General features: G+C 40.5%; 1 protein-coding gene across 5 annotated transcripts in view; it reads right to left on the bottom strand.

Moving 5' to 3' along the window:
- Nucleotides 1–26,756, bottom strand: part of DPF3 (double PHD fingers 3) — a 294,848-nt gene that overhangs the window by 112,183 nt on the left and 155,909 nt on the right. For all 5 annotated transcript variants that reach the window (XR_011559671.1, XM_070758337.1, XM_070758347.1 and 2 more), the window contains exons 2-3: nt 26,098–26,258; nt 2,275–2,382 (exon numbers count right to left, since the gene is read on the bottom strand). Coding sequence is in view for 4 of the 5 variants with exons in the window: in XM_070758337.1 (XP_070614438.1) it covers nt 2,275–2,382; nt 26,098–26,258 (269 nt within the window). In the remaining variant the exon portion in view is untranslated. The remainder of the gene's footprint in view (nt 1–2,274; nt 2,383–26,097; nt 26,259–26,756) is intronic.

The raw sequence follows: 26,756 nt of genomic DNA, 5'->3' as shown, positions 1-26,756 counted from the left end.
GCGTGCGTGCACGCCAGAGACCCGAACCTGCATGCGCAACTCCAGTTTTACTACTGGTGTGGCGTCCTCATCCATACCGGTAGGAACCCGATACTGGTACCCGACCTCTGCTACCAATGTCAGCAAGCCATCGTCAGTCTGCCCATCTTCATTCTCCTTTGTTTATCTTCCCCCCAGGTTGACCAAGCTTCTTAAGAGAAGGAACACAAAAAGAGGTTTCCCAGGCTGTGTGCCCTGAAACAGGCGCTTTCTCTCAGGCCTCCCACCGGGGGGGCCTCACGGAAGCAGAGATGTAGGCCCAAAAGGCAGCTAAAGCCACCCCCACACCAGTAGGCCAAGGGATTTTTGAGTCCCTGAGGTTGAAAAGGTTGGAGACCGCTGCTCTAGTCTACTCCAAAAGTAATTGACACTTAAGGCCTTTTTCTTTTCTCTTGCATAGAAACATAGAAACATAGAAGATTGACGGCAGAAAAAGACCTCATGGTCCATCTAGTCTGGCCTTATACTATTTCTTGTATTTTATCTTAGGATGGATATATGTTTATCCCAGGCATGTTTAAATTCAGTTACTGACCACATCTGCTGGAAGTTTGTTCCAAGCATCCACTACGCTTTCAGTAAAATAATATTTTCTCACGTTAGGTTAGGTTTAGGTTAGGTTTATTGGATTTATATGCCGCCCCTCTCCGCAAACTCGGGGCGGCTCACAACAATAATAAAAAACAGTACAGTACACAATACCAAATCCAATGCCCACCCATCCAGTTCCAATTTAAATTAATAATCTCATAAAAACAGTATATATAAAAAACAGGCACACTGTCAATCAATCAACAAAACAACATGGGCAAGGGGGAGGTGTTTTAGTTCCCCCATGCCTGACGGCAAAGGTGGGTCTTAAGGAGTTTATGAGAGGCAGGGAGGGTGGGGGCAATCCTAATCTCAGGGGGGAGCTGGTTCCAGAGGGTCGGGGCCCCCCACAGAGAAGGCTCTTCCCCCTGGGTCCCGCCAGACGACATTGTTTAGTCGACGGGGACCCGGAGAAGGCCAACTCTGTGGGACCCTAACCGGTCGCTGGGATTCGTGCGGCAGGAGGCGGTCCCGAAGATATTCTGGTCCGGTGCCATGAAGGGCTTTATAGGTCATAACCAACACTTTGAATTGTGACCGGAAACTGATCGGCAGCCAATGCAGACTGCGGAGTGTTGGAGTGATATGGGCATACTTGGAGAAGCCCATAATTGCTCTCGCAGCTGCATTCTGCACGATCTGCATTCTGCACGATACTTCTTAGCAAAGGAAAAGGAAGGGTCCCAGCAAAAGGATCCCCACCCCTGTTTTGTCCATGAATGAGATACCATTAAATCATGCTTTTCTGGAGCAATGGTAAAATTGCTATACAGTATTCCTTCTTATTCCACCTGGTCCGTGGGTACTGTTACCTTCTAACCCTGGAGGAAATTCATGTAACTTATGGTGGGGTCTCCAACCTTGGCAACTTTACAACTTGTGGACTTCAACTCCCAGAATGCTTGCAGCATTCTGGAAGTCCACAAAGATGGCTGAGGAATTCTGGGAGTTGAAGTCCACAAGTCGTAAAGTTGCCAAGGTTGGAGACCCCTGACTTAATGGACTAAAAAAAGAGAGGTAACAATCATAAAATCTCCATATATTTCGTAAAATATCATGTACTCAAAAGCATGCTTGTACAGTGGTACTTCTACCTAAGATCGCCTCTACTTACGAACTTTTCTAGATTAAAAAACGGGTGTTCAAGATTTTTTTGCCTCTTCTCAAGAACCATTTTCCACTTAAAAACCAGAGCTTCCAAAACTTTAACTGGAAAAGTCAGGGAGAAGTCTCCGAGGGGCCTCTCTAGGAATCTCCTGGGAGAAAACAGGGCCTCCACCATCCCTGTGGTTTCCCCAATCACACACATTATTTGCTTTTACATTGATTCCTATGGGGAAAATTGCTTCTTACAAATTTTTCTTCTTAAGAATCTGGTCACAGAATGAATTAAGTTCATAAGTAGTGGTATCACTGTACTTTATATATTCATATTAATGTTTATACTTTGCTTGTATTCATATACATACTTGACAAAATAAATAATAAATACAATAAATAAATAATGAAGACGAGATCAGTAATGAGCAGAGCCCATTTCATGCTAATATAGTTTGCTTCCAATTCAAGGATGAACAAATACGACTCATTGATGGGCAAAGGGAAGGATGGGAAGGAAAAGAAATGAGCAGGAAGAAAACTTACCAGGTTTAATCTCCAGCAACTTCAGCCTGGAGTCTTCAGGGGGATGCAAACGTCTCTTCTTGCGCCAGCACCGAGCAGGATATGTATAGAGCTGCCCTGGAGCTAGTCCTGAGGATCACAAAGAAACAAAAATAAGAGAGCCACAAAGAATAGATAGGTGATAGATGAATTTGGAACTTGTTTTCCCATTGGTTGGAAAGGAGAAAAAAAGAAAACAGCAATAATAAATAAATAAAATATATTGAATTGTTAAATACTCAACTTATTAATGCAAATGGAATTTTGTATATAATATGAGACTGTATCTGTTATAATTGAATTGTAAAGAAAATATACTACTGGGGGGGGAGAGAATAGTTAGAGAATAAATTTAAGTTATACAAATTCTATTAATGTAAATCGCCAATATTAATTGCTATAAGAGAACCCTAGGGGTTACATCATATAGTTAGTGCGTTGTTTCATGTTTTTTTCTTTCTTTCTTTTTCTATGTATGTATTTTTCCTTTTTTCTTTTTCTGGATTTTTTTCATTGTATTTTCTTGTTCTTTTTTAATGTAAACAATCTAATAAAATTATTTTTTTTTAAAAAAAGATGATAGATAGGTAGGTAAGTAGGTAGGTAGGAAGGTAGGATAGGAAGGTAGGTAGGAAGGTAGATAGATAGGTAGGTAGGTAGGTAGGTAGGAAGGTAGGAAGGTAAGTAAGGTAGGTAGGTGAGTGGGTGGGTGGGTGGGTGGACGAACAGACAGATAATTATTTTGAAACGAGAACAAAAATACAGGTAGTTCTTGTCTTACGGCCCCAAGTGAACCCAAAATTTTTGTTGCTAGGTGAGACACTTGTTGAGTTTTGCCCCATTTTGTTGCCACAGGTTAAGTGAATCTTTGCAGTTGCTAAGTTAGTAATATAGTCGCTAACTGAATCAGGCTCTCCCCATTGACTTTGCCTGTCAGAAGAGGATCACATGATCCTGGGACATTGCAACTGTCATAAATATGAACCAACTGGAAAGCACCTGAATTTCGGTCATATGACCATGGGGATGCTGCAATGGTTATATGTGTGTAAGTCATTTTTTTCAGTGCCGTTGTAACTTCAAACAGTCACTAAATGAACTGTTGTAAATCGAGGGCTACCTATATATACATCTTTATATCATGTTCTTCAATTAACATTTAAGTCAGTTTATTTAACAAGGGGGAGGAGCTTTGAGCATATAATCTAGTGTATATACAGTGGTACCTCTACTTACAAACTTAATTCATTCCGTGACCAGGTTCTTAAGTAGAAAAGTTTGTAAGAAGAAGCCATTTTTCCCTTAGAAATCAATGTAAACGCAAATAATGCGTGCAATTGGGGAAACCACAGGGAGGGTGGAGGCCCTGTTTTCTCCCAGGAGATTCCTAGAGAGGCTCCACAGAGGCTTCTCCCTGCCTTGTCCAGCCCTGTTTCCTCCCAGGAGAGTCTTAGAGGGGCCCCATGGAGACCTCTCCCTGCCTTTTCCGGTTACAGTTTTGGAGGCTCAGGTTTGTAAGTGATGATGAGGCAAAAAAATCTTGATTACCCAATTCTTATCTAGAAAAGTTCGTAAGTAGAGGCGTTTGTAGGTAGGTCTGTATGCCCTAATTTCCCTCGGTGGTACATGGCTTCTTCAGATATAGAAAGAGAAATTAATTCTTCAGACCACACATGTAACTGATGGAAAATTCTTCCTGTATCTGTCTTTCTTGCATTCAGAATGGTGTGCCATGTGTATTTTCACTGTCCTCCTATTAGTTTCAAAATGACTCATAGAGAATTCAAAATTCAATACAGTATGGAATTTTTTAATCTCCCTGCCTGATTACCCTGAACAAGCAACAAAGAGTCTAGCAGAATGTTGACAATAAATCAGTTTATTGTACCACAGACTTTAGGATGCAAAAATCTATTTTCTTCTGTACTATACTATACACAGAGTAAAAAAGTTATCCACAAATAAATATTTGTAAGACAAATCTAGGCTAAGCTAAAAAGTTGGGAAATGGACACAGGGAACAAATAGTCCTGTTTGCAGGGGTTTCCATTTACCAGAACATCAAAAACTAAACTACTATAACTGGTGCCAAATTTTGCATAGCGCTTCTTTAGTGCAAGAAATAAATATCAGTAAAATTAATAATGAACTCTACTCACACACCATTCATTCTAATTCTCCAATTCTCACGCTAATGCTCTTAAATATCCAAAATATGAGGCCAGAGGCTGGGAGTCTCAAAAATGCTTCAGTGCTAGGTTTCTTTTTTTTATATTCCAATTTATAAAGTCCTTTAATTCCCTTACTTAGAAGCTGACCCACTTGGCTTATAGAAATAACATATCCTTGCTAGCAGGTAAAATGATCACTTATCTTGGTGGAAATTACATACAATAGCAACTACTAAACACGGCGCTGAAAATAGGATTAAACTGATTAAAGCATTTTAAAGTATAAGGGACAGTGTGCCTTCTTTCATCGAAAACAAAACACTGCACATGTCACCAGGGAGAAAGGTCCACAGATGAAGGAAGCCATAACCAAAAATATATTTCTAGCACTTACTACTCACCTTATTTCTCATAGCATTCAAGGAGAAACCTTAGTACACTCTGTACTAAAAGGCAGATTTGAAAGCAGATATTCCATTGACTACTAAGCCACAAATCTTGTAAGAACCCATAAATAGCAATAGCCCTTGGATTTATATACCACCCCACAGTGCTTTACACCACTCTGGGCAGGTTATGATGTCAGCATTTTACCCCCAACAATCTGGGTTCTCATTTTATCAAATAAAATATATGGCTGAGTCAACCTTGAGCTCGTCGGGATCAAGTTTCAGGCTGTGGGCAGACTTAGCCTGCAATACTGCATTCCAACCACTATGCCACCAGGGGTCTTATTAGGGTACGTAAATATATAGCATTGAGTTTTAATTGATCTTGGGGCTGTCCAGAAGTCAATGAAGCATTTTCATTGACTTCAGCACAAGGTTTTGCAGCAAATTGATCTTTCTTATATCTAATCATCAGTGTTCCCTCTAATTTTTTTTTTTGGGGGGGGGGGGCGGAAAAGTATAGTGTCTGAGCGGCACAGAAATAATGGATAGATAGATAGATAGATAGATAGATAGATAGATAGATAGATAGACAGACAGACAGACAGACAGACAGACAGACAGACAGACAGACAGACAGACAGACAGACAGACAAACAAAAAACCCACCCAGTTTTGCCTCAGAGAATTTCAAAATAAAATACTGTACTGTGTGTCTATAACAGTGAGCTCATAATAGGGCAACTCTATCAATATCAAAATGCCACTTAAATAGTTGAGCTAGTTTCAAACTAGATTTTGATTTTCTTTCTCTCTTCCTTACTCCCATTCTTTTTCTTTCTCTTTTCCTTCCTCTCTTTTTTCTATCTGTTTCTCTCTCTTCCTCTCTTCCTCTCTCTCTCCTTCCCTCTCACTCTTTCCCTCTCGGCTTCTGGGCAGGTTTGGAAAACTCTGAGTTGATGATGATTTTTAAGTGAGCGATTGCTCACTGCTCAGCTAAGAGGGAAATATGCTAACCATAACTTTAAGCCAAGAACAGCCCCATATTCAAGAGAATGTGCATCTTGGGCTTCAAATAATCCAGCTGAAAACTCCTATACTGTAGACTGAGTTGGTTCTTCAGAAAAGGGGCAACTCTATTCTGAATGTCACTTTCTAGAACAAGGGCCCCCAAACCTGGCAACTTTAAGACTTGGGGACTTCAACTCCCAGAATTCTCCAGCCAGGTGGCTGGAGAATTCTGGGAACTGAAGTCCACAAATCATAAAGTTGCCAAGTTTGAAGACCTCTGTTCTAGAATAATCAAATACTGATCTGCAAAACTGCTCCTATCAGAACTGAGAATTATTGTAATTTTAAACATTACAAATGAACTAGTTAAATCTGGCAATAGACTGCCTGAGCATTTTGTTCAGGATAAGAAAACTATCTGTAAGCAATGATGATATTGCTCAAACTATACATAGATATATCTTCATTCATGAAGCTCCCTTTGAAAGTAAGCAATTTATGTAAGTGAAAAGAGTAACAAATGGGAAGCAAAAATAAATAAATCCTCAACTAAAAGACATGAGATAACAACAACAGCAAAATAAGTCATTGCAAAGAGTCTTTTTTCCAGAAAATCATTCCGAATTTTACTTGCATGTTTTAATCTTAAGTATTCCATGTTCTTTTGTTATATTCTTTGTAAGTTTTGTAACTATATTTTTCACCATGTACATGGTACAATACTTTTTGCTCATCATTTTTTCTATCAACCAGTCTCTCACGCTCCCTTTTCTTTCTCAGCCAGAACTTTTCATCCTTCCACCAAGCATTTTTTTCCCAGAACTTTCGATGTGCATCTCAAAATTTACACTCTTCAGAGCATAATCATTTTACTCTATTCAAGAAAATGCCCACAACCTATTTTAGAGGTCATTCGGTGGGGCCCTTTCTGCTCTCTAATCTTGGTTGTTGTTGTTGTTGTTGTTGTTGTTGTTGTTGTTGTTTGTAGACGTTTCCTTACCCAAACTAGGTAACATTATCATGCACAAAAACAAACAAGCTCAAGAACTGTTCATTCAACCCTGAGCTACAGATATTCTACTTTAGAGGTCATTCTCCTCACATTCTCATTTTGTGCTACTAAATATTTTATTATTTTACTTTACTTTACTTTACTTTACTTTACTTTACTTTACTTTACTTTACTTTACTTTACTTTACTTTACTTTACTTTACTTTACTATTTTATTCATTCATTCATTTATTCATTCATTCGATTTTTATGCCTCCCTTCTCCTTAGACTCAGGGTGGCTTACAACATGTTAGCAATAGCACTTTTTAACAGAGCTAAGCTATTGCCCCCACAATCCGGGTCCTCATTTTACCCACCTCAGAAGGATGGAAGGCTGAGTCAACCTTGAGCCGGTGATGAGATTTGAACCGCTGACCTACAGATCTACAGTCAGCTTCAGTGGCCTGCAGTACAGCACTCTACCTGCTGCGCCACCCCGGCTCATTTGCTTGTTCTGCCGCTTTTTTTGTCTATCTTAAGGTGTGATCCTGAATCTCAGAACCTGACTAGATTTGGTGAAACTTCCCAAAAAATTGAAGGATTACTTCTTCAACTACTACTGTACTTCACTCTTTGTAAGCCATTTAATATCTACATGAAACCGCTGGGTGAGATCAACCAAGGGCATGGGGTGAGGTATCATCAGTACGCTGATGATACCCAGCTTTACATCTCCACCCCATGTCCAGTCAACGAAGCAGGGGAAGTGATGTGCCGGTGTCTGGAGGCTGTTGGGGCCTGGATGGGTGTCAACAGACTCAAACTCAACCCGGATAAGACGGAGTGGCTGTGGGTTTTGCCTCCCAAGGACAATCCCATCTGTCCGTCCATTACCCTGGGGGGGAATTATTGACCCCCTCAGAGAGGGTCCGCAACTTGGGCGTCCTCCTCGATCCACACCTCACATTAGAGAACCATCTTTCAGCTGTGGCGAGGGGGGCGTTTGCCCAGGTTCGCCTGGTGCACCAGTTGCGGCCCTATCTGGACCGGGACTCTTTGCTCACAGTCACTCATGCCCTCATCACCTCGAGGTTCGACTACTGTAATGCTCTCTACATGGGGCTACCTTTGAAAAATGTTCGGAAACTTCAGATCGTGCAGAATGCAGCTGCGAGAGCAGTCATGGGCTTACCTAGGTATGCCCATGTTTCACCATCACTCCGCAGTCTGCATTGGCTGCCGATCAATTTCCGGTCACAATTAAAAGTGTTGGTTATGACCTTTAAAGCCCTTCATGGCACTGGACCAGAATATCTCCGAGACCGCCTTCTGCCGCACAAATTCCAGCAACCGATTAGGTCCCACAGAGTGGGCCTTCTCCGGGTCCCGTCAACTAAACAATGTTGGTTGGCGGGCCCCAGGGGAAGAGCCTTGTCTGTGGTGGCCCCGACTCTCTGGAACCAACTCCCCCCAGAGATTAGAACTGCCCCTACTCTCCCCGCCTTCCGTAAACTCCTTAAAACCCACCTTTGCCGTCAGGCATGGGGGAACTGAAACACCTCCCCCGGGCATGTTCAATTTATGCATGGTATGTTTGTGTGTGCATTTGTTAGTAAATGGGATTCTTTTTAAATCTTTTTAAATATTTTAAATTTATTTGGATTTGTCATGATTTGCTGTATCTTGCTGTGAGCCGCCCCGAGTCTGCGGAGAGGGGCGGCATACAAATCTAAATAATAAATAAAAATAAATAAATAGATTTGATTTGTCCAACAATATGGCTCACAACTCTCACAGAGTGGGCCTTCTCTGGGTCCCGTCAACTAAACAATGTCGGTTGGCGGGCCCCAGGGGAAGAGCCTTCTCTGTGGCGGCCCCGACCCTCTGGAACTAACTCCCCCCGGAGATTAGAACTGCCCCTACTCTCCTTGCCTTTCGCAAGCTCCTTAAGACCCACCTGTGTCGCCAGGCATGGGGGAACTGAGACATCTCCCCTGGGCATATACAATTTATGAATGGTATGTGTGTATGTATGTGTGTTTAGAAAATGGGGTTTTTTAAATGTTTTTAGTAGAAATTTAGATTTGTTGTAAATTGTATTTTTTGCACTTTGTTGTGAGCCGCCCCAAGTCTGCGGAGAGGGGCGGCATACAAATCTAAATAAACATAAACATAAACATAAATCCCTCCCATGGGTCATAAAAATGAACTTCTGCAATTATACATCATACCAGAACTAAACTTTTCCTAAATCCTCATAGTCTGTCCCCCTTCTGGCTAGAAACTAGAGGAAGTTCTCCAAAATTATGGAAAAATGGTCCCTTGTATCCTGGACATAAATTGTTTCAACTCCTACCCTCAAAACGACACTATAGAACACTGCACAATAAGACATCTAGACACAAAAATAGTTTTTCCCGGACATCATCACTCTGCTAAACAAATAGTTCCCTCACCACTGTTAAACTATTGGCTTAGGCTGCATTACTATTTGTTGTGATTCCGTCTGAGGCTCCTCAGGGAACGGCTGAACCTCTGCCGGCTCCCTGCTCAGAGGGGGAGGATGAGGAACAGGAGGAGGAGGCCCAGGCAGAAGGGGAGGAGGAATATCAGGCCGAGGGAGAGGGAGAACAGCCAGAATCCCCCGGGGTGGAGCTCTCCCCAGCAAGCAGCCTGGAGTCCTTAGATGAAAATGCTCAAGCCATCATCGATAACGGGCAGAGAAGAGCAGCACAACGAAGGGGACAATTAGCCAGGTACTTCCAGTCCTAAATAGGTAACAGCTGGGTTTGGGTGTGGTTCTCCCCAGAAAGGCTGAAAAGGCAGACCCACCCTTCCTGTATTGTGGAGTATTATCTTTGGGAGTCCTGGGACCTGGCTGTGATCTTTGGCGTCTCTGATTCTGGCTTGTGGCCTTGAAGGCTGAAACCTTGGGGGAAAAGGCGTGGGGGCTTATTCTCTACAGTGGTGTGTGTGCCAGCAAGAAGTCTGCTGTATTGTCCGGCCGTCAGGACTTTGCTGTGAAGCCTCATAGCCTGCCTGTTGGGAAGAACAGGTTTTTCTCTGTGTTTATTTTTCAAACTATAAAGTGCTTTTGCTTTTACCAGCGTGTCTGGCTGCTTTTTCCAGTTGGTGTTGAAGTCTGGGGGCACCCAGACAGAACACTATTACTATTAGTCTTCTCATAATTCCTATCACCAATCTACTCCCATTTATGATTGTATAACTGTAACTTGTTGCTTGTATCCTTAAGATTTCTATTAATAATGATTGTTTCCCCATTGCTTATTTGATCCCTATGACAATCATTAAGTGTTGTACCTCATAATTCTTGACAAATGTATCTTTTTCTTTAATGTACACTGATAGCATATGCACCAAAGACAAATTCCTTGTGTGTCCAATCACACTTAGCCAAAAAAGAATTCTATTCTATTCTATTCCAATGGGACTGTCATTTCCCCCCCTTCTTTGCCAACTAAGTTTATCTGAATCCCTTGATTCACTCTAAGGAGAATGTAGTATTAGATATACATATAATGATAGACACATACACAACGTTTTAAAACAAAGCATGATTTCCGATTTCCAGACAACAAAATAGTTAATCACTGAATGGCAGAGCAATTAGAATAATTAGGTGACTTACTGCTTTTAGTGGTATTTTTTTAACAAAAGTTAAGCCAGGAGATCAAAGGAAGAATCTAAAGATCTCTTTAATATGCTTAAGCTGCATGTTACTTACCCAGCTGTCTAGCCACAAATGTAAAACAGTCCAAAAAAACCCAATGTTGTTTATTTTATAGTGTTACAAATGTGTAACACAAGAATGTGTTCAGTGATAGTTGCTCTCAAAAACTATGTCAGCAGCATAACAATTCGCTTGAGAGCCTGAATGTATTAATTTATCTTCTAATATGCCATTATCCTCAGTAAAGGGCAGCCAAATTTTTTACTGCCACACTGTGGGTGTGGCTTATTTTGTGGGTGTGGCTTATTGGTCATGTGACTGGGTGGAGGTGGTTTGCCAGCCATGTGATCAGGTGGGAATGGCTTGAATGATCATCATCGTTCAAGTGAACTGTTAAGTCCTCGACTTACAACCTTATCAGTGTTGCTCGCTGAGGTGACAATTTGCTTTGCATTTCTTGTGCTCTCCTTCCTGGATCGCTCCCCCTCTGCCTCAGGCTGGGTAGCTAGGCGAACGGGTGCTGCAAGAAGCATAAATGCTGCCAGCTCCAGTTCCACCCATGCCTTCTGCTTGCACCTCAGGTGGGAGGTGGCCGCGTGAGACTGGAGGGCAGCTGGGCAGGAGAGAGGGAACCTCGTCCGAGGCCAGGAAGGAGGAAAGAGGAAAAAAGCAAGGAGCGCAGATGCAGCAGCAGGGGGGGAAAGGAGAGCCAAGCCGAGACCAGTAATCCAGGAAGCGACAGCCGCTGATCAGCTGGAGCTGCGGATGCATCTTCATTTCCGCCGGTGGAACTGTGTTCCACCCCTTCCTGCCTGCTGCCCACCCCTGCTCATCCTTCAAGATAACAAAACACACACACAAATACATGCCCAAATACACACATGTGCACACGCACACACACACACCAGAAGCTTAAAATACCAGAGGTTCATAGGTAGTCATCCAAAACTCAATTTTTAGACTGACCAATCTGAGCATAGCTTAGATCAGTGATGGCAAACCTATGACATGCATGCCACAGGTGGCAAGCAGAGTTATATCTGAGGGCACGTGAGATGTTGCTCTATGTCAGCTCCAGCATGCAGGCACGCACTGGACAGCTGATATTCAGCCTTTTTCCCCAGTTATTTTTATTCTCCCCAAGCTTCAGGAAAGCCTCCTGAACCCTGTGGATGGCAAAAAATGCCCCAACGGGCCTACCAGAAGTCTGGAGGCTTTAGTGAGGCCTGTGTACATGCGTGGTGGACAGCTGGGGAGGTGTGGTGTGCATGTGTAGAATGGGAACTGTGCGGATTGTGCACCTTTATTTATTTATTTATTTATTTATTTATTAGATTTGTATGCCGCCCCTCTCCGTAGACTCGGCACATGTATAGGTGCGGCGTTAAATTGTGGGTGTGGTCACATGCACGCATGCTATCTCTCTTGCATGCACCCTTTTGGCACCTGAGCCAAAAAAGGTTTGCCATCACTGACCTAGATTTTTTATGGATGTTTTATGGCTCAATAGCCCATAGATATATCTGTGGATCCCTGGCATTATATAAATGCAATGGGATTATGGAAGATAACACTTGAAATCAACTAAAGACAGCTTGCACAAGATCCAGGCCATCAACATATTGTTAGATACCCTGCTGCAGTGAAAGGCTACCAAAATTTTTACTACCACACTGTGGGTGTGGCTTATGCAGGACGTCCTGCTTTTTCTTTCAATATCTTTCAGTGCAAATTGGGTGCTCTGGGGTGGAACTCCATTTTTGCCACCCCACTGCATCCTGGGTCCCCACCCCACCCCCCGTCGGGGCAGCAGCCCACCCCTGCCCTGCTGGTATAGTGAACTGGTCAAAGGATAGCATAGAGGCTGTTGATATGAAAACCTGGAAGTTCTTTTCAAGGTACAGAGGTTTCCTATTCCAAGTCCAACATCCAGAGACTATACAACATCCAGAAAGAGGGTGGGAGGCATTTAATAAGACTCCACTGTCCTGGATGGAACACAGAGCATCCAGAAGTACATCAGTAAGATGCTTCTCAAAGATAATCTGATGGGAGAATGCCTTTACAGCACTCTCTGAGTGGTTTACGAATTTCAGCAAATTACCCCCAACAATATGGGTCCCCATTTTACTGACCTCAGAAGGGTGGAGGGTTGAGTCAATCTTTAGTCGGTCAGGATTGAACTCCTGGCTGTGAGCAGATTTAGCCTGCAATGCTGCATTCTAACCACCGCACCCTCGTGGCTCTGAAAGCAGACATGGGGGGGAAGAGCAAGCAGAGGAAATGGTATGGCAAAATAAGACCGTGCATGAGAAGTTCCATCAACTGATAGCTGAGGTGGCAGAGATTGGGATTTCAACCCGTGGCTGAAAAGAGCTGGGCTAAAAAAAAAGAACTGAGGCACCTATCATAGCAGCACAACAACAGAATAGAATAGAATAGAATAGAATAGAATAGAATATTTGTGAAGCTTCTCTAAAGAGTACCTCTCTAAATTAATCAAAACTGAAACATTACAGTGTAGAGCAGCGGTTCTCAACCTTTCCAATGCCGCGACCCCTTAATACAGGTCCTCATGTTGTGGTGACCCCCAACCATAAGTCTAGCGTCAATTCTCCCAACAGAGCTTTAAGTTGATTGGCAGGAACGTCAGAGGGACACACCCACTGTAAACGCCTGATTGGTCAGATTATAAAAATATGTCCCAAGGCACCAAAATAGATGCTTTAGAATTTGTCTTTTCCCATGGTCTTGGGCAACCCCTGTGAAACGGTCATTCGGCCCCCAAAGGGGTCCTGAACTCCAGGATGAGAACCAATGGTATAGAGCAACATTTACTGATAAAACCTTTCTAAGGGAGAATGAAAAACTATTTTGTATTGAGCTGGGCACTGAAATTTCAATACAGTGGTACCGCTACTTAAGAACGCCTCTACTTAAGAACTTTTCTAGATAAGAACCAGGTGTTCAAGATTTTTTGCCCCTACTTAAGAACCATTTTCTACTTAAGAACCTGAGCCCGGAAAAATTTCCCAGGAAATTTGAGAACGGCACAAAGGCCTGGCCAGTGTCCTGCCATTCCCCCTTTAATCCCATCCATCTCCGGCTTTACTGGGCTGCCAGAGGAGCCTTTTGATGGTGCTTAAGGAGGCTTTTGCAGTCCAGAGTGAACGAAGCATTTTCCTTTCTCTGGGCGTTTGGGGAGGGGGTAAACCTCTGCCAGCACCCAGAGAAAAGTAACACTCCCTTTGCTCTGGGCAGTCCAGAGCGAACAGAGCATTTTCCTTTCTCTGGGTGCTGCCTCAGAGTCCCTCCTTTTAAAAAAAACCAAAACCTTGAAATTTTAGATTTCTTTGATTCCCCTCACTTCACCTTCTTCCTTCAGCAGCGACTCTCCTCCTCCTCTTCTTCCGCGTCCTCCTCCCACCCAAATTCCGAGCTTTTATTTCTTTCCTAATGGGTTTGCACACATTATTTGCTTTTACGTTGATTCCTATGGGAAAAATTCCTTCTACTTAAGAACGTTTCTACTTAAGAACCTGGTCACGGAATGAATTAAGTTCTTAAGTAGAGGCACCACTGTATACGCTTTCTGTGCTAGAATGATTAATGTTCTGCGAAAAATATTATTTTGTAATTATTCTGAACCTTAAACACACACATACTAAACTAATTTGAGAGAGATTCTTACAGGTAATTTTACACGTAAGAGACTTGGTTATTTGAATTTGGGTTTCTCCCGCCATAAACTTTTTGGATCTTACTCTGATTTCTAGACTGTGAAAAACACATGTAAAAACTGCTTATTTTTCTAACTGTGAACAGAAACCAGTATGCTATCTACTGATATTATCGCAACTATCATTTTCTCTTACTAAATTCCTATAATAATTTTTAAGCTTCTACAGAAAAAGCAATGGCAAAATTGATGAATACTACTAAAGTTGAAGAAATGACTATAGTAGGGTATAGAAAGCCAACATTTCCTGTTCTTAAAGAGGAGGAATTCAAGGATCTCTTCTTTTACACTAACCTAACAAAATTGACTCCACTGAGTCTGTATTTTCTAACTTATTTATAAATCATCCGATAATTTGTTAGCCTCAAGAGGAGGAAGGGTGGACCAGACTAATTTCATTCAAACTCTTACTGCCAACAAGTCTGGATAATTCATAATGAAAACAACAAAATCCTGCAGTTATATTTGCAAAATTCAATCCAGTTTGTTTAGGGGGATTTTTGTTTCATTTTTTAACGAAAAGGGGAAGGTGAAATACTTTCCCCCATTATTAAATACTCTGTTGGGAGGGGGTTGCTGGAAAAAGAAATATAATGTGATTCTACTTGTGCTCTGCTTTTTAAAAACTTCTCAAAAGGTCTTGGCTATTTCTTGATGCTGCAGTTTAACATTGCTAGCCAAGCATTGTCAGAATTTGACTCGCTGCCAGCCTCCAACGTACTGAAGGAACCTCCACCTCGGATTTTATATATTTTATGGTTTTTTTCAGCGTCTTAGATACTATGATCTTTGGAGATAGCGGTCTTATCTCCCATTTCCAGTCTGCTGCACCTTGATAGAGGAAACATTCACACAGAGAGATCTCTACATAGGAGAAAAAGTTGGAATCTCTGCTTCTGCTTAGCGATGTTAAGCTTTTACTTTCCCAGGAAATAAAGGATGTTAGTCTATTCAGCACTGGGTCTTATTTATAGGATTGGAGTGATACAGTTCTGAATGAATATTTTGAAAAAAAGCCTTAATATTCCTGAGGAAACTCTTATTTGAGTGGGTATTTTATTACCGATAAGCAGCGAAGAGCTGCTTGTCTCACCTCCTACCAGTGCATCCTCTGAGGCCATCATGGGCATGCACACATCCAGTAGGCACGGTGAGACTTAGCTTCTGTACATGCTCAGGGAGCAAAATGCTGTGTGAGAATGCACGCGCGGGTGAGATTTTGCCAGTTTTCAGGTATATTTTTGTTTCCAAACATGCACAGAAGCAAAAAAACCTGGCGAAAATCACCAAAATCTCACTCTCACAAGATTCCACTTGCTGCTCATGCGCAGAAGCCAAGTTTCACACGGGGATGCATTGGGGGGGCACAGCAGTGCACTTATCCCGGAATTTCCTACCAGGACAGAGCATCTGAGTACATCTCTTCTGCCCAACACTGCCAATAAATCTTATTTTTAAAAAAATGAATTCAACTAAAGCAGGGGTCCCCAACTCTCAGGCTGTGGCCCACTACTGCACCATGGCCCCATTCAGAACTAGGCCAATCAGAGCAACAATGGAGCACATTGCTCGCTCTCTCTCTCTCTCTCTCACTATGTCTGTCTGTCTGTCTGTCTATCTCTCTCTTTATCTATCCATCCATCCATCTATCTCTTTATCTATCTATCTTTTATCTATCTATCTATCTATCTATCTATCTATCTACCTATATATCTACCTATCTACCTATCTATCTATCTATCTATCTATCTCTTTATCTATCTATCTTTTATCTATCTCTTTATCTCTCTCTCTCTCTGTCTGTATCTCTCTCTATCTATCTCTCTATCTCTCTATCTATCTCTCTATCTATCTCTCTATCTCTCTATCTCTATCTCTCTATATATCTATCTATCTATCTATCTATCTATCTATCTATCTATCTATTTATCTATCGACCTATCTACCTATCTATTTATCTATCTATCTATCTATCTATCTATCTATCTATCTATCTATCTATCTATATCTATCTATCTATCTATCTATCTATCTATCTCTATCTCTCTATCTCTCTCTCTCTCTCTCTCTCTCTATCTATCTATCTATCTATCTATCTATCTATCTATCTATCTATCTATCTATCTATCTATCCACTCATCCACCCACCCAAGAAGCTTGATATCCTAGATTCGAACACTGTATACATAAAGAGAAACAATAAATACATTTTTTGCTGCTCTTGTCCAATCCTGATTTATCATTTCTTTAAACTCTTTTTCACTTTATTACCAGCTTGGGCCTTTCCTTGTCTCTTTTGCTGAGCTACGAAGAGCAGTGATCCTGTTCTAAAGTGTGTGTAAATTTACTCAGTGCAGCAGCTGATGAAAGGGCATAGAGGATAACTGATGTTATTGGACAAAGCTCACAGACGGTACAAATTAAAGACTTTTGTCAGGAAGTGTGGCTGTTTGTTGTCCTGCAGGGCCACCCAGAAACAGTGACATTCAGAAACAGCATCCAGAAATAGTGACATCAGCCTGAAGCCTGTGCATTGGAGGTGGAATGAGGCCTGAATTCTGCCCCAGGGAGAAAAACAACAACAACAAATTGCCCAGAAGTTTGACAGGATTTCAGTGCTGAGCCAGAAATAAATCAAGTAGCTCCAAACAGAGACAATTATTGCAGAGTTGTGCAATTGGCGCAATGATCCCACGTTTAAGTGCCCAGGATTTAGAATCTGAGCACAGCACATGCAACTTCTAAAGATTGTAGTAGGGGGGGGGGAAAGTTCATATAATAGCTTGCTTCACCTTTTGAGTGGTTCATATTTTTTTTTGTAAAAATGTTCAACAATTTCTTGCACATGAGGTGGCTTTAAAAAACACCTTAAGCCAAACTAATCTTTTTCTGTCTGCCAAGCCTCTGGGGGAAAAGGACAGATAGGAAACGCTCCCGGCCTCCCATTCTCTAGTCAATTTCTCAATCTGATCTTATTAGAGAACCTGATTTAATTAGTTTTGCAGTCAGGCAGGAAACTCCCTGGATTGATTTTCCTTGTTTATATAAAGAACGTACACTTTCCCCAGCAGTAAAATTGACAAGCCAGACTGTATTTGGTAGTACATTCGTTCCTATCACCCATCTCCTCTCATTTATGACTGTAAGCGTAATTGTATGAATTGTTAATTTAAGTTTTAAAATTAGAATTTTTTAACGATTGTTTATGTTATTAATTGGATTGTTTTTCTACTGTTTTATTATGTGCTGTGAGCTGCCCCGAGTCCCCGGAGGGGGGCAGCATGCAAATCCAATTAAACTTAAACTTAAGTTGTTGCTTGTATCCTTATGATTTATATTAATATTGATTGTTTTCCGATTATTTGTACTCTATGACAACCATCATGATTCTTGACAAATGTATCTTTTCTTTTATGTACACTGAGAGCATATGCACCAAAGACCAATCACACTTGGCCAATAAAGAATTTAAGACCAGTGATGGTGAACCTATGGCAGAGCCCCCTCTGTGTCTACATGGGCTGTCATCCCAGGTCAGCTCCACCGCACATGTGCACGTGCCTCCCACCAGACAGCTGCTTTTCAGGTCTCTGCTGCACATGTGCAGGAAGTAGGGTGTATGCGGAAGATGCACATGCATGCATGGGGAGCCGGGCACATGTGCAGGGGTGGGGGATCATAGAGTGTCATGTGTGAAGGTATGGGGGTGTGGCGCACATGGGGGCTGCAGGCACATGTATAGGGCGAGTCGCGTGGTAGGAGTTCCCATGCATATTGCGTTTCAATATGCAGCAACAAAAAGGTCAGCCATCATTGTCCTAGATTTTTTAATTAGTGGCATTCAAAAAAAAAAACCCAGTTCCTCCCCCCCCCCCCCCCCCAATAATCATCTTATAAGGTTTCCTTGCTAGATAATGTGAAGATCTGTTGACTTAAATATAAACTACAGTGGTACTTAATTCATTCCATGAACAAGTTCTTAAGTAGAAAAGTTTGTAAGAAGCAATTTTTCCCATAGGAATCAATGTAAAAGCAAATAATGCATGTGATTGGGGAAACCACAGGGAGGATGGAGGCCCTGTTTCCTCCCAAGAGATTCCTAGAGAAGCCCTACAGAGGCTTCTCCCCACCTTTTCCGGCCTCGTTTCCTCCCAGGAGATTCCTAGAGAGTCCCCACAGAGGCTTCTCCCAGCCTTTTCTGGCCATGTTTCCTCCGAGGAGATTCCTAGGGAGGCCCCACGGAGGCTTCTCCCTGCCTTTTCTGGCCATGTTTCCTCCGAGGAGATTCCTAGGGAGGCCCCACGGAGGCTTCTCCCTGCCTTTTCCGGTTACAGTTTCAGAGGCTCCGGTTTGTAAGTGGAAAATTGTTCTTGAGAAGAAGCAAAAAAATCTTGAACACCCGGTTCTCATATAGAAAAGTTTGTAAGTAGAAGTGTTCTTAGGTAGAGGTACCACTGTATCATGACTTCTGGCAAAGCATGACGTCTTATGCAAAATTTCTATACAAGGTGTTGCCAAGATGCAATTATTACCCAAAACAGCTGAGATTTAGCCAAATCTCCACCTGCAATATTTTTTTTAGATAAGTTAAAAACCCTGCTGTTCTGTTTAAGAAAAATAACAAATCTTCTGTTCGGGTCACATACGACCCGGACCGAAAACTCTTCATTTGCAGTGCTTATGTTTGGTCTTTTTGAAAGCTTTTTTCACTTGGAAAGTAGTCTGAACATTTCTGCACACAATGATATGAAAATTGAAATGAAAAAAGTAAATCTTATTGGTTTATTTTGCGGATATAATGCACGCCCCCCCTGTTTTTGTGAATTTTTTTTCAATTTATGGATAGTTTTGCTTGCAAAATGCATTCTATTTTACTAAAGTTGCTATGGGATTGGTAGCTTGAACATTTCTGAACATAATGATATGAAAATTGAACTGGAAAAATTGATGCATATTGGTTTATTTTGTTGATGAAATGCACGCCCCCCCCGTTTTTTTAAATAGTCTTCACTTTATGGATAGTTTTGCTAGCAAAATACATTCTATTTTACTAAAGTTGGTGTGGGATTGGTAGCTTGAACATTTCTGAACATAATGATATGAAAATTGAACTGGAAAAATTGATGCATATTGGTTTATTTTGCACATAAAGTATGCCTCAATTATTTCAATTTATATAAAAATTATGCTGTTAATTTCAAACTTACATACTTTTTTTTAGTAAAATGGATTTGTTTCATAAAATTAGTTCTCTGGCTACAATGTGGTTGATTTTCAAAAGGATATTCCAAATATTTCTAGACAAATATGTATAAACAGTGACAATAATGGCACACAGCAAGGCCGAGGGGGGGTGGCCCTTTTGTGGCAAAAATAAACCAATAAGAACCATTTTGTTCAGTTCATTTATATTTTTCTTATATTCAGAAATGTTCAATTTAGTATATCAAACCTTTTTGGGGAAAATTCCTTAGGGATTTGTAGCCTTAAAAAATAGAAATTGACACAAAATTAAAAAAGGATGGGGGGAGGGGCTTTTTGATCAAAATAAAAATATAAGTCTCAATTTTTCCAGTTCAATTTTCATATCATTATGTTCATAAATGTTCAAACTAGTTTTCCAGTTGAAAAGGTTTTCAAAAAGACCAAATTCAAGTGCCTAAAAAAAATCATTTTGGTCCGGGTCTATATGACCCGAACAGACTAAGTGTGACTTTTTTTTTGCCCAGAAAAAAAAATTTTCCCCCACCCCCACAAATATTTTTTTGATGGTCAGCATTGTTAAATTGAGTAAATGAATGCCTAAGATTTTAAAGAATATTTCGGATTTGGAGCATAAAAAAATAAAAAGTGAAAATGGTTGCAAGCAGCTGAGGGGGGAGGGGAGGCCTTATTTCTGATGTTAAAAAACCAGTAAGAATCATTTTGTTCAGTTCCTTTATATTTTTCTTATATTCAGAAATGTTCAAGCTACCAATCCCACACCAACTTCAGTAAAATAGAATGCATTTTGCAAGCAAAACTATCCATAAATTGAAATTTTTTTCACAAAAACGGGGGGGGGCGTGCATTATATCAGCAAAATAAACCAATAAGATTTACTTTTTTCATTTCAATTTTCATATCATTGTGTGCAGAAATGTTCAGACTACTTTCCAAGTGAAAAAAGCTTTCAAAAAGACCAAACATAAGCACTGCAAATGAAGAGTTTTCGGTCCGGGTCGTATGTGACCCGGGAACATAAGATTTGTAACTTTTTTTGCCCAGCAAAAACTAAGCCCCCCACCCCCCCCCAAAAAATTCTCATAGAGAGAACCCCTGAAATGATAAATAGTCATGAAATTTCAAGTTTCAGATATGCAGGGAAAAAATTTTACAGGGACTCAAACTTGGCTTCGGGTCACATACGACCCGAACAGAACAGCAGGGTTTTTAATACAAATAACTTTCAGGTAATCCTTACTTAACAACTGCTCTGTTTAGTAATTGTTCAAACTTAAAACAGCACTGAAAAAGTAACTTTATTACTAGTTGTCACTATTGTGACCATCAAAGCCCACAGTTATTGTTATTGCCATTTGTGTTCTTCACAGTCAGCTTCTAACAAGTCAAGTCAATGGAGAAGATGGGAATAAAATTGAAATCGCAGTCACATGATGGACATGTTGAAGAACTGTGGCACTTATTGATGGAGCTGTCAGTCTCAATTGTAGTTGTTAAGTGAGTACTACCTGAATATTATATATTTCTCTGGCAGTTAAAGAGGAGAGAGGAGGGAGGAAGGAAGATCAGAAGAATATTGCTCAATCTTAACATATTAAAAAAGAAAGGGCCAATATCAGTATCTTGTTTTAAAGAAAAAAAATTGTACATTTAAATACTTGGCATTTGTAAGAGGAGCTCTGGAGAATCGCTGGCAGTAGACAGTATTGAGAAACAAATATTTGGACTCTCTATGAACCGAGGTTTGAGGAAGAAGTATTTTTATAGCACTGTCCTTTGCCCCTTGCTTCATCATAGCAATTTCATGCATTGTAATTACTAATGCAGCTTCTATCTATCATATTTTATGGGTGTCTGTACATCTGGAGGAGTATTTTCCCTATAGGATTTCAGCTGGTCAAATTTGAAAACTTATCATATATTTTCAGAAACAAGGAAAGTATGATAAATCGGAAGCAATCAACAAGAGAACGTTTAAAATTTTTCATTTATTCTATATCCCCACACAGAAATGTGGGAGAGAACATTTCATTGTATCTCAACTAGATTTTGTGGAATGCTATGTTACTTTAATCCAAATCAGATTCTAGAACTTGGACTTTCAAATTGTAAAAACATAGAAACATAGAAGTCTGACGGCAGAAAAAGACCTCATGGTCCATCTAGTCTGCCCTTATACTATTTTCTGTATTTTATCTTAGGATGGATATATGTTTATCCCAGGCATTTTTAAAATCAGTTACTGTGGATTTATCTACCACGTCTGCTGAAAGTTTGTTCCAAGGATCTACTACTCTTTCAGTAAAATAATATTTTCTCATGTTGCTTTTGATCTTTCCCCCAACTAACTTCAGATTGTGTCCCCTTGTTCTTGTGTTCACTTTCCTATTAAAAACACTTCCCTCCTGGACCTTATTTAACCCTTTAACATATTTAAATGTTTCGATCATGTCCCCCCTTTTCCTTCTGTCCTGCAGACTATACAGATTGAGTTCATTAAGTCTTTCCTGATACGTTTTTTTTTATGCTTAAGACCTTCCACCATTCTTGTAGCCTGTCTTTGGACCCGTTCAATTTTGTCAATATCTTTTTGTAGGTGAGGTCTCCAGAACTGAACACAGTACTGTATTCCAAATGTGGTCTCACCAGCACTCTATATAGCGGGATCATAATCTCCCTCTTCCTGCTTGTTATACCTCTAGCTATGCAGCCAAGCATCCTACTTGCTTTCCCTACTGCCTGACTGCACTGTTCACCCATTTTGAGACTGTCAGAAATCACTACCCCTAAATCCTTTTCTTTTGAAGTTTTTGCTAACACAGAACTGCCAATACAATACTCAGATTGAGGATTCCTTTTCCCCAAGTGCATTATTTTACATTTGGAAACATTAAACTGCAGTTTCCATTGCTTTGACCATTTATCTAGTAAAGCTAAATCATTTACCATATTACAGACGCCTCCAGGAATACCAACCCTATTGCACACTTTAGAGTCATCGGCAAATAGGCAAACCTTCCCTACCAAGCCTTCCCCTGTGTCATATGCACGTAAATTGTAGGTGTTAAAATGCTGGTACCATCTTGACCTGCATATTTGTATAGTACTTTCCCTGATGATTCCATTCTGCCTTTCCACTAGGAAAGTCAACTGGGGAATAATTTGCTTGACACCATCATGCACCATTACAAGTCACTTTGTTTCACTGGAAAAGGCTGCGGTGATGCAATTTGAACTAACGGTGAGGAAATCATAAGAAAAATGCTTGACTGCCCAGAACTGGATAAGATGATGAAGGAATTACCAGATAGAGGAATCCAAATATTATTTAACTATAGAACAGATTTTATGAATAGTTAAAGAACAAGAACAATAGAGTATAGAATGTGTAAATACCAGTTATAATCTGTATATATATGTAAATAATAAAACATAAAAGAATAGAAAATAAATATGTATATACAGAAGAGCATATAATAAATATGTTATTAGATCAATATATTATAATATTTGTATCACATAGGTGTATGTGTCTAAATTTTCATGAACTGATATTCAACTATAACAATAGATTATAACAGAGTTGGAAGAGACCTTGCAGGTCATCTAAGTCCAACTCCCTGCCCAAGCAGGAGAGCCTATATCTGCCTCTACCTAGGATCGAACTCACAACTTCCTGATTGTGAGGCAAGAGCTCCACCTCTAGGCCACAATACAAGTTTCCTAATACTACTGTATATGTTTGTATGTTATGTTATATTTTTGTGTATAAATAAACAAATAAACAAACAAACAAACAAATAAGCAAACAGACAAACAAACAAATAAGTAAATACAATTTGCAGTGGAGTGTAAGATTTCCTACTTTTAAAATTATGTATTCATTTGTTCATTAATTTTAGTTGTCAAATTTCTAGCAAGCCAACTCCAAAATGACCATGGGTGATTTTACAGCATTAAAAGACAACAGTATCCTTACATAAAACAAATACGATCTCAGTGCCATTGAACTATATCTTTCAAAGATCGGGGAACTGCCAGAGGACTGGAAAAGAGCCAATGTAATTCCCATCTCTGAAAAAAGGAAAAAAATAGATCCAGGAAAATACAGACCTATCAGTCTGACCTTAATATCAGCGAAGATTCTGGATTAAAAATAATCAAGCAACGAATCAACAAACACCTAGAAGCAAACAAAGTAATAACCAAAACCCAATATGGGGTTGTCAAAAGCAGATCATGCCAGACTAACCCTATTGCATTCTTTGACAAAGTGACAAAATTAGTGGACCAGATGAATGCTGTCAATTTAATTTACTTGGACTTCAGTAAGGCATTTGATAAAGTAGACCAGTGTTTCCCAACCTTGGCAACTTGAAGCTATCTGGACTTCAACTCCCAGAATTCCCTAGCCAGCAAATGCTGGCTAGGGAATTCTGGGAGTTGAAGTCCAAATATCTTCAATTTGCTAAGGTTGGGAAACACTGAAGTAGACCATAGCCTACTACTAGATAAAGTAGAAAAATGTGGGCTAGACAGCAACACCACCAGATGGATTCAAAACTGGCTAACCAACCGCACTCAATGCGTAGTGCTCAGCTGAACTGCATCTACATGCAGGGAAGTATGCAGAGGAAGGTATGCAGAGGAGTACCCCAAGGCTCTGTTTTAGGCCCAGTACTCTTCAATATCTTCATCAATGACTTGAACAAAGGATAGATGGGGAACTCATCAAATTTACAGATGACACCAAACTGGCAGGAATAGCCAACTCTCCAGAAGATAGGCTCAAGATACAGAAGGATCTTGATCAGGGACAGATTCTACTTATTGCCATTACACTTCCCCCAGAGCTCTGCAACCCCAGCATGCGCCTGCATGACTCTGAGTGAGATTTTGGTTCTGCACATGTGCAGGAAGCAAACTCTTGCAAGGGGACATGTGCAACAGAGAGATTTAGGCAAATGTTTTGCTTCCATTCCTATGCAGAAAGATCACCAAAATCTCACTTGCACGCATGTCCCCTCATGATATTTTGCTTCCTGCTCATGTGCAGAAGCAAAATCTCATTTGGATGTACGTGCATGTGTGCTGGGGACATTTTCTATATACGGATTCAACATTGTCTCAAATGAGTCTGATCACTGTTCACAAATTGTAATCCAGAGGCTCATTCACAAAGGCTCTGACTCACAAAGATAGATTTGACACCACTAGTTTTCCAGACTACATTGTTAGGTTATAACTGCAGAATTAAGCTTTCTAGATTCAACAGAAAAAAGCATAATGCTCAAGAGAAAAAATGAATACATGAACAAAAATATAAAAATATTCCAAAACCCTTGTCCTAAAAGATAATTTAGCAAATGAAGAAAAAAAGGGGTGGGATAATAAATGCCTCACAATACTTGACTAAAGAATGGAGCTATTATTCCAACATAAGTACCTATAGTCTGCTTTCTTATATGCCCATACACAGAATGTCAATTGTTCCTCATCAATTGGCCTGCTCAGCTGGGAAATGAACCTTGGTAACCCAAGCTGTCCATGGTTACATCTCAACAGTAATGAGAAAAGAAACTCATGCTGTACCAAAAAAAAAATTGCAACAACTGATTTGATCCCACATTTATCATAATCTTGAGAATAAAGAGAAAATAGTATGATGTTTCTTTCTGTATCTATCAGTAAGTAACCCTCAAGATTTAATCAGTTAGATATCATTTTTACATTCTGTATAAGATAATGGAGGAAATAGTGATTATCAATTTAATTTTAGAAATTTGTCCAACAAAAATCCAGGGGTCATTTTGACTCAACTAATTTTTACACATCCTGAAGTGACAAATTTAATCTTGAATCGGAGAAGGTAGATGGTTTGGCATAATTTTTTATCAATTGACCATAATAGTGTCATGTATTTGACTAACTGACTGTTGTTCTCTTTCTATATTACCCTCCCTAATAGTGATGGGCAAACCGAACTCGCACAATTCACATCCGTACCGAATCTTGCGGTGTTCGGTATGCTGAACACGAACACAAAATTTTTTTGAAACTTTGGGCAAAGTTCGGGGTCATGTTCAGTGTTCGGTTGCCTCAGCTGGCCAGGAAGTGATGTCTCCGTGACGTCAAAGCCCCGCCCCTGGAATCCCATCGTGGGGAGGCTGGGGGAGTGGGGGCAGGGGATTCCCCTCTGCCTGTCACCGCCCCTCTCCCCTTTTACATCGGAAGAAGGATGCAACAAAATTGTATGGGATATGAGGATGATGTCCAGAGTTTAGCATCCAAATCTGCTAAATATAGGTTGGTTTGTTCAATACACATTTTACTGAATTGTCAATTCTCTTAAGTACTGCTTTTCCAGTGCATAGAAATAAAGAAGCTGGAGCAATAAAAGTTGAGGATAGGGCAAAATTTCTCCGTACACTAACAGAGAACGCAGCTGGGAGAATAACAGAGACGTACTCATCTCCTGTGGCTACCAAGTCAGACATTTTAGGCTGGTTCTACAAAAAGTGCCTTACTCAGAACTTTAACATTCCTAGTAAAGGAAGTCCACATGGCTTCCCACAAGTCATATTGGTACCTGGTCCCCGATGCCTCTTTTCCATCCATATGTAGCAGTTATTCTGAGCAACCCCAGTCTGTGAATCCAGGAACGGAAGACGGACACTGCGCTCGGCACAGAGACGGGAATTGTAACTGCGGCAGTGTTCTATGGCTTCTTTGTAGAACTGGTCCCCAAGACTGCAGAGGAGAGAAAAAAAGACAGAGCACCCATAAAGTAACTCCATCTACCCAAAGAATGAGCTAGCACAAAAGGGGAGAAGTGAATGGAGTAACACGCAAGGGTAAGATAAGCAAGTAGGATGCTTGGCTGCATAGTTAGAGGTATAACAAGCAGGGAGAGGGAGATTGTGATCCCACTATATAGAACACTGGTGAGACCACATTTGGAATACTGTGTTCAGTTCTGGAGACCTCACCTACAAAAAGATATTGACAAAATTGAACGGGTCCAAAGACGGGCTACAAGAATGGTGGAAGGTCTTAAGCATAAAACCTATCAGGAAAGACTTCATGAACTCAATCTGTATAGTCTGGAGGACAGAAGGAGCATTTAAATATGTCAAAGGGTTAAATAAGGTTCAGGAGGGAAGTGTTTTTAATAGGAAAGTGAACACAATAACAAGGGGACACAATCTGAAGTTAGTTGGGGGAAAGATCAAAAGCAACATAAGAAAA

Source organism: Erythrolamprus reginae, chromosome 1 (genome assembly GCF_031021105.1).
Source record: "Erythrolamprus reginae isolate rEryReg1 chromosome 1, rEryReg1.hap1, whole genome shotgun sequence".
Taxonomy (NCBI): domain Eukaryota; kingdom Metazoa; phylum Chordata; class Lepidosauria; order Squamata; family Dipsadidae; genus Erythrolamprus; species Erythrolamprus reginae.
Note: the sequence above shows the minus strand (reverse complement) of the source record. Positions and strands in the feature narration are given on the sequence as shown.